Source organism: Dama dama, chromosome 21 (assembly GCF_033118175.1).
Source record: "Dama dama isolate Ldn47 chromosome 21, ASM3311817v1, whole genome shotgun sequence".
Classification (NCBI taxonomy): domain Eukaryota; kingdom Metazoa; phylum Chordata; class Mammalia; order Artiodactyla; family Cervidae; genus Dama; species Dama dama.
Window position 1 is genome coordinate 8,199,285 of NC_083701.1, and position 19,527 is coordinate 8,218,811.

The 19,527-nt window shown below is 53.1% G+C and overlaps 1 protein-coding gene across 3 annotated transcripts in view; it reads left to right on the forward strand.

The window, feature by feature from the left end:
* The window catches only part of ZFAT (zinc finger and AT-hook domain containing), a 145,961-nt gene extending 129,157 nt beyond the window's left edge, over positions 1-16,804 (forward strand). For all 3 annotated transcript variants that reach the window (XM_061123143.1, XM_061123142.1, XM_061123144.1), the window contains one exon: positions 15,337-16,804. In XM_061123143.1, the coding sequence (XP_060979126.1) occupies positions 15,337-15,576 (240 nt within the window). In that variant the 3' untranslated portion in view covers positions 15,577-16,804. The remainder of the gene's footprint in view (positions 1-15,336) is intronic.
* The last annotated feature ends 2,723 nt before the right edge of the window (positions 16,805-19,527 follow it).

Consider the following 19,527-nt stretch of genomic DNA (forward strand, 5'->3'; position numbering starts at 1 on the left):
CCGATGACTCGGTGGGCTTCCCAGGGCTGCCCCCCGACTGCCCCCCACCCCCACCCTGAGGTGCGTCCAGGGCCAGGCCACAGCGCAGGCAGGGAGTTCAGGCTAGGGAGCTCCCAGCGGAATTAATGCATGCGGGTTCAGCTCTGGATTTCCGGCTGCTCAGACAAGACTTAGTGCATCTAGATGATCGTTTGGATACTCCACATGTTTGTACTCCTCCGTTAGGACGCTCTCTCTCAGTGAGACCCTGGGCAGAGGTCAGACGGGACAGCAGGAGTTTGTTGTTTCAGGCTGCAGGGGCCGCATGTTCTGCATTGTTGGGAGCCGATTCATAACGACTCTGGGCCAAACGCTCTCTCAGCTTTTCTTTGTATTTGTTAGATTGCGTCCTCAGTATGCCCCGTAATCTCTTCTGAAAGTCCTTGTCTGTATCGTGGCTTGTGGAGTCCCTAGCTAGACCCGGCCACTTTGGGAAGGGCATCAGGGGACCTTTGGCTGTTTCGGGCATGCTAGATCCTTTGCAGAACTTCAGGGGGGTGCCACCGCTGTGTCTCAAGACTTCCTTCTAGGGACAGGATGGATTTGCTGCTCCCTGGAGACATGATTTATTGCATGTCGCAGGCGGAGCAGTGATACGCGAGGTTGCGGGTGGAGGAGATGTCTTAGCTGTGTTCCGAGGCATTAGGGTGACAGCGTGACGAGGGATAAGGCAGATAAGCCTCCGGTGCAGCCCTGTAAAAAGGGATAATGTGTTCACAGTGGTGGAAAGCAGGGGCACCCTTCAGTCTTCGGTTTATTCAAAGCAGGGCTCAGGGATGTCACTGTTTAACGAGGGCCTGAGTCACTGCACTTGGAAATGTTCCCTGAGGCTGTGAGTCCTGTCCGCCTGGCTGACCTGGAGCATCAGGGGTTAACTGGGGGCGTCCCTGGTGGCTCAGATGGTAAAGAATCTGCCTGTAATGCAGGATACCTGGGTTTGATCCCTGGGTTGGGAAGATCCCCTGGAGAAGGGAGTGGGTACCCTCTCCAGTATTCTTGCCTGGAGAATTCCGTAGACAGAGGAGCCTGGTGGAGATGTGAGTCGTGTTTGCCTGGCTGGCACCTGGAGCTCTAAGGCTGTTGATAAATGATGGATGGGAAAATGGATGGATGGACAGATGGGCAGGGAGGCCTCAGATGGCCCCTGCAATGCCTATGGGGTTGCACTATGTCAGGCTCCCCTAGCTAAAGGAATGACCTCTCTATTCAGTTGTCTTATTTAAGCTTAAATATAGCTGTTTTTTTAAAGTTATTTATTTGGCCATTCTAGTTCCTTATTTGCGTTAATACAGGATCTTTAGTTGTAGCTTGCAGGCAGGATCTAGTTTCTTGACCAGAGATCAAACCCGGGCCCTCTGCTCTGGGTGTGTGGTGTCTTAGCCATTGGACCACTAGGGATGTCCCAATACAGCTGTTTTTAGTACAGAAATCAGTTTCTTTTTTTTTTTTTTCTTTTAACTAAATTCTGGTTTAGAATTTTCCAGTAGAGAAATCATATCTGTTTACCAAGTGTGTGTAAGCCCCTCAGATGTGGACTCTGGGGCACCTGCTGGGAATCAGTGATGTTCCCCTCACCCTGGATTTAGGATTGACTGGTTTGATCTCCTTGCTGTCTAAGGTACTCTCAATAATGGTCCATGTAATCAAAGCTTTGCTTTTCCCAGAGTCATGTACAAATGTGAGAGTACATGACTTAGGCTGAGCGCCTAAGATTTGATGCTTTCAAACTGTAGTGCTAGAGAAGACTCTTGAGAGTACCTTGGATAGCAAGTCAATTCCAAAGGAAATCACCCCTGAATATTCATTGGAAGGACTGATGCTGAAGCTGAAGCTCTAATACTTTGGCCACCTGATGCGAAGAACTGACTCATTGGAAAAGACCCTGATGCTGGGAAAGATTGAAGGCAGGAGGAGAAGGGGACAACAGAGGATGAAATGGTTGGATGGCATCACCGCCTCAACGGACATGAGTTTAAGCAAGCTCCAGGAGATGGTAAAGGACAGGGAAGCCTGGAGTGCTGCAGTCCATGGGGTCACAGTATCTTATGGCCTCGTGATAATCCAGGGTCTTTCTGAGATAATTTGGGTGCTGTCTGCTGCAGAGGTTACCCCTACACAGTAGGCGGCTGAGCTGGGCACCCCTTGGCTCAATTGAGGTGCCATACAATATTAACCTTCACATTTGTGGTACATTTCAAAGTATGAGGGCCTCTTTGTCAGCAGAAAGTCTTTGTTAATCCAGGCTACTGTTTACTGAGATACTACGTTGTCATAGAGACGATTTTGAGTCACAGACATCAGTGTGAGGTGGCAGCCTTGGGAAGCACACACACCTTGGGACACCCTTGTTTCTAATCACAGGTGACATTTCCCCTCCAGGTTCAAGAATGAGAGCCACCTTGCAGGTCCTTGAAAGAGTCATGATTGAGGAGGGGCGACCCTCAGGAGTCCGCCACTTTCATCCGCAGGTCAAGAGTGAGCAGGTGGTCCTCCTTGTTCCTCCCCCGTGGAGTGAGGGGCTCAGTAGGGACTGTGGTTAGCAGGCCCTCTGGACAGGCCTGTGTCTCTGTCGCTGCTCCTGTGTCTCTGCAGCGCTTCCTAGAATTGCCGCTCTCCTGCTTTTGTTCCCTCCCACGTGCTGGAGGCTCAGACCCGCTCCCCCCAGACATGCAGGCCCTCACCCACTTCCCCGTGTAGACCCTCAGCCTGGCAGGCCCAGAATGATGCTGCCGCCATCCTGTTCAAAATCCCAAGTGTTCTTCTCACTCGCTTTTAGTGCTGATGAAAATATAAACAAAAATCAAACCCCAAAGCAGAAGTTCCAGCTTTGTCAAAAGCACCCTGCCTCTCGAGGGCCCAGCAGGCAGCCCAAGAGGCAGTTTCCGTAGCTGCTCTCGCTGGAGGAGGCACTTTGGTTGGCAGCCAGCACTGGAATTGCTGTCTGTTATTTGTGGTTCGTTATTTCCATGAGGAAATGCTGTCCACTCCTGTGGCCGTCCGTGTACATCAGTTGCCTGTTTTCAGGGAAACTGGGGTCCAGCCTGTCCTGTTTTTTGTGTAAGGCCCTGGGTCATGTGGTCCCCGGAACCTCTTTCACTCTCTCCGTCTGTATGGGGGCATCTGGTATGGAGAAGCCACTCTTCAGAGGGGACTCCTCAAGTGCAGCCTCTGAGTGGGGGGGCCTTGCTGCTGTGTCCATCCTTCAGGGGAGCCCAGGATGGGCCTCCTGACCCGCCGGGGGCAAATGTTGAGCATCCTCATAAGATTTGTGGCAAAACAATGGGGGGAGGGACTTGGAAGGTGATTTGTGTGAGGGAACAAAAGCTATGTTCATTGCTACTTAAAAACAGTCACTCCATTCCCCGAATTTGGTCTCTTAACTCTCAGTGAGAGACCTGATGCAGACACGTCTGCATGAGATGCTCTTGTAAACCGTGGAAATCACAGGAGATACTGGCCGCCCGCGTTGCCGTAAAGGGAGACTGAGTTGAGGTCTCCTCCTCATCCTGCATGCAGACGGCGCTGGGTGGAGCCACCCTGTTCTGTTATCCCTTTTAGCTCCAATAATCTGGGAGTTAATGAGCGTCCTTTCCTCGTTCCTGCAGAGGCTCTGTTGGAATCACACCATAAACAGCCCTCTCCCCGACTCCCCCAAACACGTGCAAATAACAGGAGAGCCACCCCTTCTTTTCTCTCCACTCACATCTCTCCTCAGAACCTGCTCTGTCTTCAGATCACTTGCTTGTGAGCACGGGAGATTTTTATGCTTTTCCTCATCGCCAAACCCTGGCACCTTCAGTTGACTGTTCTACTTCCCTGATACAGTGGCTTTACCACCGCTGTGGTTCGTCTAAGGATTCTTTCCTGGAAGAGGGAGACTGTGTATGGTGTCAAAGAACTGATGGTAGCTTCAGCCTTCCTCCTCTGGAAGTACTGCCAGTGTTTCTGTGTGTCCTCACCATGTGGTGGGAATGTCCCACACCCTCCCACGCGCGTTGACTCTGCAGGGTAGTGGCAGTCACGATGGATTTGTGCCTTGGAAGGCCCATGGCGGGGAGCCACCTGCCTTTCACAGGCGGTCAGATTCAATGCAGACTGCAGAACTGAGGTCATCAGCATCCCCTGTGCTTGCTGACCATTGGCTGATCAAATTCTGGATTCTCTGTTAGCGGTAGAAGCGATGCCTGCCATCCAGAGAGACATCTACCTTTTATCTTCTGATTCCCAGTTCTTTTGATTGTTATATAAATGGGGAAGTCTCACCGACTCCTTTCTCTGTTTCTCCCTCTTATAGCCCTTCCCATGAGAGCCAGTTTTCACAGGCGTGTTTTGATTGGTGAGGTCTGGCTCCTGCCTAAAGAACTTTGTGGCACAATTTATTTGATCCTGGGGCTCTGCCAACTTGAATTACCTCAAGCATCTAATTACACACACAGGTAGCCTCTTCAAATATTTGCCCACTTCACATTGCTTGTGGAGTGCCTGCTGCCGAGCCGAGTGGTGACCTTCAGCATATAGATCCAGACAGTTCACTCGGGGGCTTGGCTACGGGTTACCCTCCTGGTCACGTCATGCCAGCTGCTGTCCTTGCTGAGCCTGCCTCAGCCATTTCAATCTTTGTCTTAAATACAACTTCCCTCAGTGATTTCCACTTCCGGTGTGATGTCTGAGGCTGATATTCATGACTGCTTCCTTTCATGGCTCTTTTATGACCTGCTGAGCCCTCCTATTCCGTGGCAGTGACTGAAAATTCCATCTCTTTGTGAAATTTTAAAAGTAAAAGTAAGTTCTGTTATATATCCATGATCATATGGGAAATTGTCTGAAAAAACAGAGAATAAAAGCTTTTCCCTACCCCATCCTGACACTCCTTTTCATGTAAGACGTTGTTCGCTGCCCCGAAGGTGTCAGTCATTGAACCCTGCTTCTGTTACCCTTTTCCCTAAGACCTGATTTCCCCTTGTGCCTCAGAAGCTGCAGCTCGGTTGGTGCAGTTTGCAGAATCCCACTTTATTTGAGTGTTAATACTCTTGTGTTTGAGGCTTCCCTGGCGGCTCAGTGGTAAACCCTCCCGACGATGCAGGAGATGCGGGTATGATCCCTGGGTTGGGAAGATCCCTTGGAGAAGAAAATGGCAACTCACTTCCGTATTCTTGCCTGGGAAATCCCATGGACAGAGGAGTGTGGTGGGCTACAGTCCGTGGGGTTGGGTTGCAAAGAGTTGGACACGACTTAGCAACTAAACAACAACAGCCCGACTCTCGTGTTTGTTACTGTTTGCTCGGGTGCCTGTTTCCTGATCCGCGTCCTTGGCCAGGGCAGCTGGGGTTTAGTTGCCTCCTCCCGTCCCTGCAGCGTCCCCTTGCTGGCTGAGGTCTCTAGGTCTGCTGCAGATTTGGGCAAAGGCAGAGCTGTGATAGGAGGACCCAGAGCTGCAGTCACCATCCGAAGGGGGTCTGGTCCAGCCTTCCTCACGCTCGGCCCAGGGCAGTGCTGCTGCAGGCTGGTTCGTGCTCGTCACTCCCACTTGGGTGGCAGCGCTCGTCTTAGCCCAGAAGCTCCCCTAAGCAAGGCCTCTGGACCCCACACCCCGCCCCCTGCCGCCTGTCCATCTAGTAAATGCAGCTCTCTACTCCTGCTCCTGGAGTCTGTCTTCCCTCCTCGGCCTCTCTCACCCCCACGTCTGATCCATCAGCAAATCCTCTTCCTGCTGTGGGCGCTCACTTCGTAAGGTACCTTGAATTGTCCCTCTGTCCCCAGGCCGCTGTCCCCATCGAGCCCTGACTACGCAGAATGTGGTCCCCGGGCCAGCAGCATCAGCATCACGGAGCTTGTTAGAAACGTAGACTAACACATATATATGGAATTTAGAAAGATGGTAACGACAACCCAATATGCAAAACAGAAAAAGAGACACAGAAATACAAAACAGACTTTTGAACTCTGTGGGAGAATGTGAGGGTGGGATATTTCAAAAGAATAGTATGTATACTATCTATGGTGAAACAGATCACCAGCCCAGGTGGGATGCATGAGACAAGTGCTCGGGCCTGGTGCACTGGGAAGACCCAGAGGAATCGGGTGGAGAGGGAGGTGGGAGGGGGGATCGGGATGGGGAATACGTGTAAATCTATGGCTGATTCATATCAATGTATGACAAAACCCACTGAAATGTTGTGAAGTAATTAGCCTCCAACTAAAAAAAAAAAAAAAAAAAAAGGAAACGTAGACTGTCTGGCAGACCCCCTCAGGCCTGCTGAATCAGACCCTGCATCGCACCATCGTCCCCTCCCCGGGTGGCTTGTGAGTGTCGTGGAGCCCAGGGAGCTCTGCCCTGAGCTGTCAGCCTCCCTCCCTGGTCACAGACCTGGCTCTTCACCAGGCCACGTACTTTCTCCCTTGCAGCTCTAAAATCCAGTTTTCAGACAGAGTGATCTTTTCAAAATGTGAACCAGATCCCGGCATCCCTGGGGGACCAGATTCCGGACGCTGAGCTGGGTGCGCTGGGGTGCCCGTGGTGGGACAACCTGTGATTTCCAGTTGCTGTGGATGCCCTGCCCGGGGAGCCTCAGGCCCTGAAGACGGAGCCCCTTCCTAGATGAGCAGTGCAGAGGGGGTCTCCTGAGAAGCCCATTTCAGGGCTCACCCCAGGCCAGGTCACAGTGGGTGGAGAAGGATGCAGCCAGTAGTGCAGTAAGCGGCTGAAAGGGAGCCAGACTGGCTGCACTTGACCCTGTGTTGTTCCCTTAATAGTGTGGCCTGGGGCAAAGCCCTTCTCCTCTCGGAAATTCTGTTGTTTCATCTGTAAAGTGGGAAAATAATAGAACCTACCCTGTGGGGCTGCTCTGCGGGTTATGCATAATTATGCAAATAAAGCAGCTGGCAGCGTGCCTGGCTCTGCTTGAGTCTAATCTTAGCTCCTGTCACAGGAGTGACAGAGCTCCTTAACTCCAGTCTGAGCTCCTACAAGTCAGCCACAACTGTTTCTGCTTCTGGAAGCTTCTGTGCAGCAGGCAGGTTCCAATGCAGCCGTCCAGGCCCCGTGCTCAGCAGTGAGAGTCCCAGCGTGGATGAGACACCACCTGCTTCGTAGCAGAGCCTGTTGCCTGGTCCAGGCAGATGGTTGCATCATGTTCACGGCTGGAGACAACATGACCCCCTCCCACATGCCGTGGTTGTGACATTCGGGGTCAACCCTCTGGAAAATGGACAAGGGCATGGCAACCCACTCCAGTATTCTTGCCTGGAGAATCCCACGGATAGAGGAGCCCGGCTGGCTGCAGTCCATGGGGTCGCAAAGAGGACACGATTGAACGACGAACACACACAACATCCCTGGAGAAGGCCCTAGAGGAGGCTGATATGGAAAAGCTGGTGCCAAGCAGCATCATGGGACCTGCTGCCCAAAGTAACAGGGAGTTGGTTGGGGGGCTCTGAGCCAGAAGGGGCACCTGACTTCAGCGCAGGGCCAGAGAGACCCCAGGTGGGCAGATCTCCCTACCCAGAGAGAGAAGTACACGTCGGAAGGAAGGGAGCTGTGGCCTGAGGAGCAGGAGGCGGTGTCCAGTGGAGTTTTTGCTCGGGGTTTGGGGCTGCTCACAGCAGTGCACGTGGTGGGCGTCAACCTTGGAGTTGCACTGGCCTCAGAGTAAGACCCTCACGGTCCCTGACTCTGTTCTTAGACCTACTTTGTTACTAACGAACCTACCTGGGTGAGTTTGAAGAGTGATTGGAGTGGTTTATGTTTTGTTATGATTGACATTCTTTAAACAGGATGCTCTGACAAACCTAGACATCATATTAGACCAGTAGAGGCATCACTTGCCGGCTGAGATTCATCTAGTCAAAACTATGGTCTTTCCTGAAGTCTTGTACAGATAAGAGAGTTGGACCATAAAGAAAACCGAGTGTCGAACAATTGATGCTTTCGAATTGTGCTAGAGAAGACATTTGAGAGTCCCTTGGATTGCAAGATCAAATCCGTTAATCCTAAAGGAAATCAACTCTTCATATTTATTGGAAGGACGATGCTGATGCTGAAGCTCCAATACTTTGGCCACCTGATGCCAAGAGCCAACTTACTGGAAAAGACCCTGATGCCGGGAAAGAGTGAAGACAGGAGGAGAAGGGGACGACAGAGGATGAGATGGTTGGATGGCATCACCCATACAAGGGACACGAGTTTGGGCAAACTCCGGGAGATAGTAGAGGACAGGGAAGCCTGGCGTGCTGCAGTCCCTGGGGTCTCAGAGTCAGACACAACTTAGCGACTGATCAACAACAAACAGAAGTCGGGTGTGCTGAGTCGCTGAGAGTTCGGTCTGTCTCTCTTGAGCAGGGCTGGCGGCTCTGAAGGTCCTGGGGGGAACACGGTGTGTCCTGCCAGCTCCATGTCCCGGTCCCCAGGGTCTCCTGGAGGCTGCCCGTCACCTGTGTTGAAGGACACAGAGAGAAACTTCTAGAGGAAACAGATTGCTGGCTCGCAGGAAGAAGAGTCAACCGCTGAGGCGAGAAGCCAGTGCCACCTCCCGGCCCAGCACGGAGCGGGGCCCTGGGGACGGCAGGGGGAGGAGTCTGTCAGGCCCAGGTCTCCATGGAGCGCCTGCCGCCAGGTCCAGGGGCTGGTGAACATCAGCAGGGCGGAGGTCTTTTGTCCTGAGCCACGTGCAGAGGGAAATGCACCCAAATGGAGTGGAGGGGGCTTCACTGAGCACGGTATTGGGAACCCTGCCTGACCGGAGAGTGGTCCACCTGTGGACGGGCTGCCAGGCAGGGGGAGGCTTCCAGGAGAAACGCATTCCCCCCACACCCCGCCCCCTCAGGGCCAGGTGCCTGCCAGCGATGCGGAGCCCAGGCATGTGGGGCAGTCAGTGGAAATTAGCGTATGTGTGCTGACGGGTCGCCAAAAGGCAGCATCCCGCGCAGCAAACTTGTCTAAATATCAGAAGATACTTAGAGGCGGTCAGAAGCCACCACCTGCCCCCTCCCTCCCTGTCGCTGGGAAGATACTCTGTTTGGGTTCTGTTTGAAAATATCTCTGGAGGCAAACATTAGACTCATTCACGTCAGGCCTGTGGGAAGCTCCGTGCTGTGTGCACATTGTCCGGAGGAGGGTGTGCTAATCAAGACGCGGGGGAGAGGGCCGTGTGGAGGTGGCAGTGGTGGGGACGCTGCCCTGGAGGGGCTGACCCACCAGCAATCATGAGCACCTCACGCCGCTTCACACCCCTGCCCCGTGCCAGGCTCTGGGTCCCCACTGTTTCTTAATTCTCAAGTGAGGTCATGCCACCCTTCCCGCTGTACCACCATTCACAGCAGAAGGATTCTGTTTTCCTGAGCCCCCTGGTTTACTGAGATCACACCAATCTGCGCTCAGACGCCTGAGAAACACAGCGGGTCCTGGCCACGCACTCCTCCTTTTTGCTGCCTGGGCCCCTGCCTCTAACCCAGCTGCCTGCCCAGTCGGTCTGGCCAACGTGCAAGCCTTTCCACACTCATCCTGTGACGAACTCGAGGTATCTCTTCCCGTTTCCGGGCAAAGAGACACGCCCATTCCCCCCAGGCCAGGACACCCCTGACCAAGGCCACACTGTGCAGGGGGCTCCCTGGTGCCCTGGCGTCTCAGCACTGGGGAGCCCAGTGTCGCCAGATGGACCCCTCAGCGTCTCAGAGCAAGGACACGCTAGCGGGGACTTTTTATCGAGCAGTCAGTCTTTACAACCTGGACTTTGCACTGTTTATGGGGTGTGTATTTTCAGAAAAGAAGAAAGTATCTGCTGTTTCCTTGCAACCAAGAGCAAAATACGGTGGGGTGGGAGGGGATGATGCCGTTGTCTCATGAAAGCGGGCATGCGTCACAGGCCTCCTCCCTTCCTGGGGGGATTCATGCTCTTTTTTTAAAAGGCTTTAAATTTTCTTTGATCTCTGGAATGGTTTCTCCCTGTCTGTGAATATCTTTTGCTATCTTTTGATATTTCCACAAATTTCTTGCACATAGTATTCACCTCCTCTTTTTTTTTTTTTTTGATCCCCTAGATATGTATATATTTTTAGAGTTGGGAATTTATGATGCTTTTTTATAAACCACATTCGTTTATACCTTTTCTTTCCTCTATAAATTCAGGATCATATTTACCATTTCCCTTTGTTTCTCATTCAGGCAACACCACACCTGACCTAGGGTTGTTACAGTAAACATGCTTGCTTATTAATCTTGGAAAATGGGTCTGCAGTCTCCTATTGAGAATGCTGGAGGAAGCTCTTGATTGGCTATAATTTAAGCAGTGAGTGAAACCCTAATTGCTGGAAAAAATAAGACACCTTCCCTAGAGCTTCAACACACCCAGGGGAGCGTTTCACCTAAAGGAACTGACCACAGGGTTCTTTTTCATTATTGTTTTCCGGTTTGTTGTGTTTGGATTTTTGTCTGCAGCCCTCTTATTCTCTGTATCCTGGAGTCTGAGAATTTCTGCAGTGCAAGGGACCTTAGAGGATGTTTGCATTCTTTCAATTCCTGGAAACCCTCCATTGTTCAAGACCGGGGTCATCTGCAGGAAACCACTGCTGACCACCACCCGCTCCCTGCCCTCCCAGCTCCGCCCCACCCTGGGGGTCCAGGAGAAGTGTCCTCTCCAATCCCTCCACTGAACTGGAGACCCTTTTGTGTTTAGAACGTGGGAGACCCACAGTTCTGTCTCCAGCCTCTAGCAGAGTGTCTGACAATTAACTCTCAGCGAGAGCGTTTGAAATACAGAGGGCTGAGTGTATGACAGACGAGAGCCAGATACTTGTCCGATGCCTTATTCAGTAAGTGGTTCAGTGTCCAGAGGTGTCCAGACAGAGCCCACTGCTCTGTCTGTCTTGCAGAGCAGGTGCTAATGTGACATGTCCCTGTTTCAACCAAGGCCGCGCCTTTGCCGCCCCGCAGCCATTGTAGGCACCCGCCCTTCAGATCTGCTCCTGATTTTAAAGCTTGTTTTCATCCCTCTTCTGGTTTCTCAGTTGCTCTGGGCCCAGGGAACCTTTGTCTGCCCACCCACTGGCCACCATCATCAGGCGATGCTCCGAGGGGCCTGACTGCATGTGGGGACCCCGGCGAGCAGCATTTTATGCTGCAAGGTCCCTTCAGAACCAGATCTTGTCTTCCTGAGAAAATCAGCCTCCACTCGATAGCCACATCCGCCTCCTGCAGGGTCCACTGCATTCACTCTGCACAGTGACTCCCATTCCTGCTGCTGCAGGGGATGTGCGGCTTTGGGACCGCTTTCATCTTCTCGGGGCGCAGGCTGAGGGGACACGTGGCCTTGGGACCTTTGCCCTCATCATCTTCTCCCGGGGTGCAGGCCGAGTGCCCGATGGACTGCTCTGGAGAGGTCAGCTTTTCCACAGCTGAGGCAGGAGCTCGAGTGACGGAGGGGCTCCAAGCAGGGCAGTCACGTTTCGGGGAGGGCCAGGCGGCCAGCAGGGTACTGGGTGCAGGGCGGCGGCTCCGGCCACGCAGGGTCTGGCTGGGCAGGGACACCCGGGGGGCTGTGTGGAGCGTGGGGACACGCAGGATGGCACACAGGATTGTGGGCTGCCCTCTTTTCATTTATTCACTCAAAAGCCCTCTTGTCACTCATGGCAGAGTTTGTAGGGCGGGTGGGGGGAGCTGAGCATCCGGTCTTACAGATGGGACCCTCTCCATGTCTTTGGGAGGCAGGGCAGAGGTGTGGACTGGGGCGCAGGCCAGCCCCATTCGTTTCCCAGATGCCCCTTAGCCGCTGTATCTTTGTGGAAAGGATGGGGTCTTGACGGGAAACTCCGAGAGAGAAGAGCCCTGCAGAGCGCCGGGCTCTGTTCGTGATCTGCTCTAGACAGCGCTCGTGGTAAAGACCCCGCCTGCCAATGCAGGAGACCTAAGAGACCCTGGTTCGATCCCAAGGTCAGTAAGAGCCCCTGGAGGAGGGCATGGCAAGCCACTCCAGTGTCTTGCCTGGAGAATCCCGTGGACATAAGAGCCTGGTGGGCTACAGTCCGTAGGGTTGCAAAGAGTTGGACACGACTGAAGTGACTTAGCACACACACGCACAGGGAAGAAAACTAGATTCTGGAACACTCGAGGTGGGCAGAGCTGCAGAACTCAGAGCCTGATTTAGTGAATAATTTGCACAGTCCTGTGGGTTAAGGTTTTCCATTAAGCTCTCTGTGCTGCTAATAATTTAGCTGGAAGATGTGTTAGATACAGCACTTGGGGAAAATGGAGTACCCATCTCGGGGGATAATGACACCGTGAAGGCAGATTATTTCTACCGTGGAGAACAATTGTAAGCCTGTGCTAATGGTTTAAACTGCTAGAGCGATCGTTCTGAACAAAGAAAATGGTCGAGAGCTATACAGTCAGCCCTAAACTGATTAGGACGGGTAGAGAGCCATAATTTAGCCCTACTGATCTATGACGCGTCATCTCTTTAGTCGCTGCCACACAGCACCAGCCAGGGAAGGTCCCTGGACTTGAGGTCACCTGGATTAACATCCAGATTTGAACTACCTTCCAGCCCACTGACCTTAGATGAGTCATGGGCACTAGAGGTTTCCCTGAGATGCCCAGGCCACAAGATGCCGTGTGCAAGTGACGGGCCTGGGGTGAGGAGAGCGTCCCCGGGGTGCCATGGGGGCAGAGAAGGAAGTCTGTGCTTTGCAGAAACAGAAAACATAGAAGCAGAGTGTGGGTCATGTCTGAGGTGGAGTGCATGAGGGTGAGGGAAGGGCTCAGAACCCGCCTCTGTGATGCAGCCCTCCACGCCTCCCAGTTCCCGTTTCCACAGCCTCATGTGAAGCCGGGCATTTGCACATGCAAGCTCGTGAGACCGTGAACTCGGGCCAGTACCAGGCGGCGACCGAACCCTGGGTGTCGTAGTTACGCTTTGAACGCCCCTCCCATGACACCTGTGCCGGCCAGGAGGGTCACCCTTTGCAGGATTTCTGTGGCTGCACATTCACCTTCGTCTTCATCACTCTTCCTGGTGAAGTAAGCCCAGAGGACCGCGTTTGGAAAGTTCATTTTGCTCTCAGAACTGGCAGTGCATGAACCGAACTGGTGATCCTATCTGGAAGGTGGGGACCCTGCCCAGTGAGTTTGGCGACTAGCAGAGCGATGGGCACACGCCTGCTCTTTGCTGCCTCCCCTCCGCCCTCCCTCCGTCTGCAGACACCACCGCCTTCCACAAAGTGGCCCCAGCCCTCATGGGACAGAGTTAGCACGTGATCTTCCCTTGTTTCGAGCCCCGAGGCCTCATCTTGGCCTCTGCCCTTCTTCCCACATCTGTGGGCGGTGGTCATGTCTCGAGGGCCCGGCTCCTGGGGGCCCGCCCTGCCACCTTGGGGACAGACATTGCAGGCTGTGCTCATCCGAGGCCGGGCCTGGAGGGGTCTCCTTGTCTGCGCAGCGGTGTCAGCCCTGATGAGTACTCAGGTGTTAGAGTTGTTCCAGAGGACGGTGACGTCCGCCGTTGGTGACTTCTTCCTTGTTCGGGGCTTCACCTCTGATGGCAGTCGCTATACATGAAGAGTGCTGTCACGCCAGGAGTGCGTCTCAAAGCTCGTGTATTGGTGGATCTCGCCTGTTTTATCACCACTGTGGCATCTGTTTACCTGAAGTCGATGGGCTTGATTTGCCCACGTGAGGTCCTGGAACCGCAGCATAAATGCCGCATGCCCCCCGACTCCTTACTTTCATGCGGCATTGACCGACAGTTCAGAGGAAAGTGTTTGTTCAGTGTTCCCTCCCCGCTTCCCCACCCTTCTGTCAGGTTCCCTCTTTCAAAGTGAAGTAAATCAATATTTACTTCTAAAGTCTTGGTTCACAGTACATTTTCCCGTTTCATGAAATTGAAACAAACAGTAGAAGAAGGGGAGATAAAAGGCCTCCATCTACTGTAGAAAGACAGCTCAGACTAAATGTGCTAATAGTTGCCACTCAGGGTATCTCTCTAGCTTCTGGAAAGTTCTGTGCAAGTTGGAGGTTCCTTCCAATCAATAACTGTGTGGTGCCCACCCCAGATGGACCTCATCCGATTTCTTCTCTGAATTAAACCTGACCATGTTGCCCCCAACACAGCCCTTCCTGCTAGCAGGGAATGGCTCAGGCCCAGGGCTGAGGGAGACCCCTGGAAACCCGAACGTGGGTCCCAGAGATAGTGTGGGTCATGTTTACAGGGGGCTGGGCAGGGAGGAAACTGTAACCCAGGCTCCAGCCAGCGGGGGGTCAGAAAGTGTTTCACAAGTGGGAGCTCACAGAGGCCACCCGGGCAAGCCCGCTGCTCCGGGTCTCTCCTGGGGGTCCTGGGAGCCCTTGCTCCTTCTGTCCCTGCTCTGCCTGGAGCCCACTCCCGTGCCTCCCCTGGAGGCTGCCCTCCCGCTCGGTCAGAGCATCGCCCTGTCCTGTGTCTGCCCCCCCAGGCTGGTTTTCCCCCGCGTGCTCCCCGAGCACCCATCATTCACCTGCAGCCAGCGGAGCACCCTTCTGCAGACACTGGGTGCTTGCTCCTGGCCCACACCCGCCCCGCCTGGATCTGGGGGGAGCTGTGCCACGGCAATGACGTCCTGGCCCTCAGAGAGCTCAGTCCACTGAAACGAGGACGGTCGGTCGTGTTGAATGGAATGAATGAATGAACGAGTAACTGACAGGCTGCAGTCCCTTAGGAAAACGTTGTTAGCACATGAATGAAGGCCTGGAAGGCGAGGTGATGTTATCAAGCACCCACTCTGCTTACAAAAGCTTCTTCGGTTCTCCGAGCCATTCTGTGAAGTGGGCATTCTAACTTCTGTTTCACAGATGAGATAGCAGAGGGTCATGGGGGAAAGTGGCCTTCCCGAGGCCCATAGCCCACAGCGAGGGAGCTGCTGTTGGAGCCCCACCAAGTGCAGGACAGAGTTCTTCCTGCCTCTCCTTCATGCCCCCCTGGGCAAGGCCAGTCTCCCTGACATCTGTTCCTGTGTCTGACGTGGTCATTCCCCAGCTCAGCCAGCCTGGGCCCTTCACTTTCCTCCTGGACTGGTTTTCTATCAGTTGTTTTTGCACCTCTTAGGGTCACAACACTTTCTAATTCTTGCCTATGGTATCTGTATTATTTCTCTTCTCAAGATCAAAAGCAGTTGTAAAACAGACCAGAACACAGAGTCAGGGCTTTGGTAGCAGCTGGCGTTTGGCCTTGTCTGGAGTCGGCCTGCTCTGTAGGCAGTCGCCGTGATTCCTCTGGTCCCGGCTGGACTCCGAAGCGGGGCCCGCCTTGTGACCTCTCTCTCGCCCTCCCGCAGGTCACGGACGAGGAGCCCAGCTCCAACCACACGGTCATGATCCAGGAGACCCTCCAGCAGGCCTCCGTGGAGCTGGCCGAGCAGCACCATCTGGTGGTGTCGTCCGACGACGTGGAGGGCATCGAGACGGTCACCGTCTACACGCAGGGCGGGGAGGCCTCGGAGTTCATCGTCTACGTGCAGGAGGCCGTGCAGCCCGTGGAGGAGCAGGCCGCGGGGCCGCCGGCCCCCGAGCTCTAGGGGACCCGCGGCGTGCCATGGAGCCGCGAGGCGCCCAGGGAGGCCCCAGACCAGGGCTCTGCACGCGCTCGCCTCTGCCCTCCCGGCTCCAGCGGCCACGCGGGGCCCTCGTGGCCCTCCTCTGGGTGGCGAGGCCATCGGTCGGCATCACCAGCAATACGGGGGCCCCCTCTCCCCTCCCCGCAGCAGACACACACACACAGCCACCCCACTTCATCCGCTTCCAGGAGGGCTTGCGCATCAACTCCCCCAAACAGGGCTCTCCCGGGGCAGCCCCTTTGCGTCGAGATTCAGAGACCACCCCTCCCCACCCCAGTCCTCACCAGCACCGTCCCTGGATCATGGCCCCAACCGCACCTCTCGCCCCGTGTACGTGCCCCATCTTTCTCTGGGACAGCCCCAGATGTGACCGAGAGATAGCCGCCAGAGGAGGTGACCTTACCGTTTCTGAATCACTTAGGAGAGAAACGAGGGGAGGGATGGACGTGCAGAGTCCCGCCCTCCTGGAGCCTCCGAGGCGCTTACTATCATGTGACGTGAGCGTGATTCGATGACCCTCCCAGTCCCCATCCCAGGTGGGGGTGGTCTCAGCTTCCTCTCTTGGAATTCTTTTGCTTTTCCAATAAATGCACTTTTTCCTATTCCCTTCCAACTCTAAGGAGGTGGGGTGGATAGAGTTGAAGCATTACTCTACCTGAGTCCTTCTCCTCCTTTAGGTTGGTGGGTTTATGTGCCCCCCCCCCCCACTACCCAGGGCCACCCCCTCTGAGACCCCGGGCCCCAGAACTCGACGGTGATGGTCAGGTCGTTCTCCCTCCAAAGCACGAGCCTTGTTTTGGGGTCACTATTAGAGGCCAGTGGTCTTCCCTTCCACTTCCTGGCACCTCACTTTGGTTTGCTGCAGCCTAGAGGAGGCAGCGGCCACTCCCTGCTTCAGGAGGGGCAGTAGACCCACCGTCAGGCCTTCCCGATGCTCCTAAGTCTGACCTTTTTGTCCAGGGGCTCTTGGTAAACCCATACCTTTTGCGCCTCTGCTGTGTGACAGCTTTGCGGGGGTATCAAGGCAAGTAACGCCACCCCCCGTCCAGCCCTGGGGTCTCCTGACGGCGTCACTCACTGTCCAGCTCACTGAGGTCAAGATTTTTTTTTTTTAATCAAATGAAGTTTTATTTAATTTATAGTGATTCTAACCAATTATTTGAATAAACCATCCTTTTGAGGTGTAAAATGCCAAACTGTTGCTTCATGGTTTTCGACTTTCACATTTCTAGACTACACAATGAAATAATGGAAGGACATGTCATAGGAGGACTCACAAAACTGTTCATGTGAAACGAAGCCCTTGATGCTATTTGGGTACCAAAAACAACTAAAAGTTTTGGTTCAGTAATGAAGAAAAAAGCTTGAGAATCATTTTCAATCCTACAGCGGCTAGTTCTCTTTTGTGGCCAAGGAAGACATTATTGACCCATTTTCAGTGAAGAATGGGGCCTCCCTGGGGGATCCGTGGTAAAGAATCCACCTATAAATACAGGAGATGAAGGTTTGATTCCTGGATCGGGAAGATCCCCTGAAGAAGGAAATGGCAACCCACTCTAGTATTCTTGCCTGGAAAATCCCACAGTCCGTGGGATTGAGAGTTGGACAGGACTCAGCGACTAAACAACAACACTAAAGAATGAACTTTGAGTTATTCTCTAGTAAGGATGGTGGGTTTTTCACCAATCTTGGTAAAAGTGAATGGTACAACCAAATGATGGGTTTTTTTCCCTCAGTGTTTAGAAGCTTGTGTTTTTGTTTGTTTCTTGCTGTGTGGTTGACCTACACACTATGTTCAAGTTCGAGGTACATGGGATAGTCACTGGATATTTTTATACATTACAAAATGATTGCCACAGTTAGTCTAGTATGCTCGATGTGTCACACAGGTGACGATAAGACTCAGAGGTACTGAGATTCACCGAGAGAATGTACGTGAGGTGCTTGGCACAGTGTCGGGCAGAGAGGGACAGCTCTGCCCCTTGAGAAATGCCCAGTAAGGAGGCTGTGACCTCCCAGCGTGGCCGTGGATGTGCAGGTACGTTAGTGGCTCTGAGTTTCGAGTTTAAATTATTTTATCTGGAGATTTCCAGTTATCTTAGATTGTTGACCCTGTGGATGATACAGTCCAAGGAATTCTCCAGGCCAGAATACCAGAGTGGGTAGCCTTTCCCTTCTCCAGGGGATCTTCCCAACCCAGGGATGGAACCCCCGTCTCCTGCGTTACAGGTGGATCCTTTACCAGCTGAGCCACCAGGGAAGCCCCAAGTTTTGAGTTGCTTAAGGAGATGGTGACTTATTATATAACTGTATCTACAGGGCCAATTTAGCAAATTAATTTTTCTTGTACTAAGTATTTAAAATTCATTATCTGTTGTCACTGATGATGTTCCCTGTATCCTTTGGTTCCATCCTTCAAGGCTGAAGAGAAAAGACTGATTCCAAATCCATCACCCCACCTCACCCCTTTTAAAATTTCAAAATGAACTGTCCATCTCACCCACAGATCAGGTCCACGTCCATCTCCCCCCAGCGATAATAGTTTTAGGTCGTAGCAGGAGGTCTTTGGGAATCAATTAAGTGGACTATTACTTTGGAAGAGAAAAAACAAAAAACAAAAGCAGAAACATGTTCTGAAGGGAGGACTTAATTTACCGTGCATCACAAAATTTTCTAAGTAAATTATTTTCCAGTCAACTTGGCCCTTCTCTTAGCCGTGACGGGGCCACGTTTTGGTTTGATTTTAAAAATTCTAATCTATCACTACTGTCACTGTTCCTGCTGCAATTTAAGGCTTCGGTGGTTTGTGGTGGATAACAGTTGTTACAATTCCTGCAGGCTAAGAAGGCAGTGATGGCTTGGTATACTAAACTATCACGGAACAGACAAAGGAAGGAATGTTGGTGTTGACAGAAGGCGGGTCAGGTCAGAGTCATCCGCGGAGTTTTCACACCCCCCCCCCCCCCCCCCCGCCTTGGTCCTTCCATGATGCACCTCTTTTAGGGCCATGCATCCCAGAACCAGACCAGCGGGTGATGGCGAGTAGCCCCGCCCCCGGGGGCGGGGCTTGTGATGGACCGGGAGAAACTGATGAGGGAACCACCAGTGGCAGAACTACCTGTGGTGAGTTCTTAGGTCACATACATCCCTCTCAGGTACCTCGACAGAAATGAGCCTCGAAAGACAGCTCCTGCCTGGCCTGGAGGGTGGGATGCTTGCCTGACATCTGTGCCTCCTTGGTCACAACAGGTTGGCTGTAATCATCAGTAGAGTCGGCCCAGGATGGGGGTTCTCTGCAAACCTATTACCTGGCATCCTGTGAAGTGTGGATATGCCATGAACAGCTGAGCCTTTGCTATGTCTGAGGTCAGACTCCTGGGTTGAAACGGGGTTCACCACTTACAAGCTGGGCCATCACACGTTATCTCTGAGCCTCAGTTTTTCCATCTCTAAAATGGAGATCACAAGAGCACCTTCCTTCTGAGTCATGGTGAGGCTTAGATAAGGTGATGCCTGTTCATCTCCTAATGCAGCACAAGTGTCCGAGCTGGGTTAATTATTACCATCCCCACAATTATTGGAGCTTCCCTTGTGGCTCAGCTGGTAAAGAATCTGCCTACAATGTGAGAGACCTGGGTTTGATCCCTGGGTTGGAAAGATCCCCCGGAGAAGGGAAAGGTTACCCATTCCAGTATTCTGGCCTGGAGAATTCCATGGACCATGGGGTCACAAAGAGCTGGACATGACTGAAAAACTTTCACAATTAATGTCATCTTCTCTCATAACCGTGTTGAATGTGCGAATGAGTGGTAGAGTGGCTGGAGGGTGGGTTACCACCAGAGGAGCCCCAGGGCCTGGGTGAGGCATCAGCTGACTCCCTGGTTTGTGATAATCAGAACAGAGCAGGGCTTC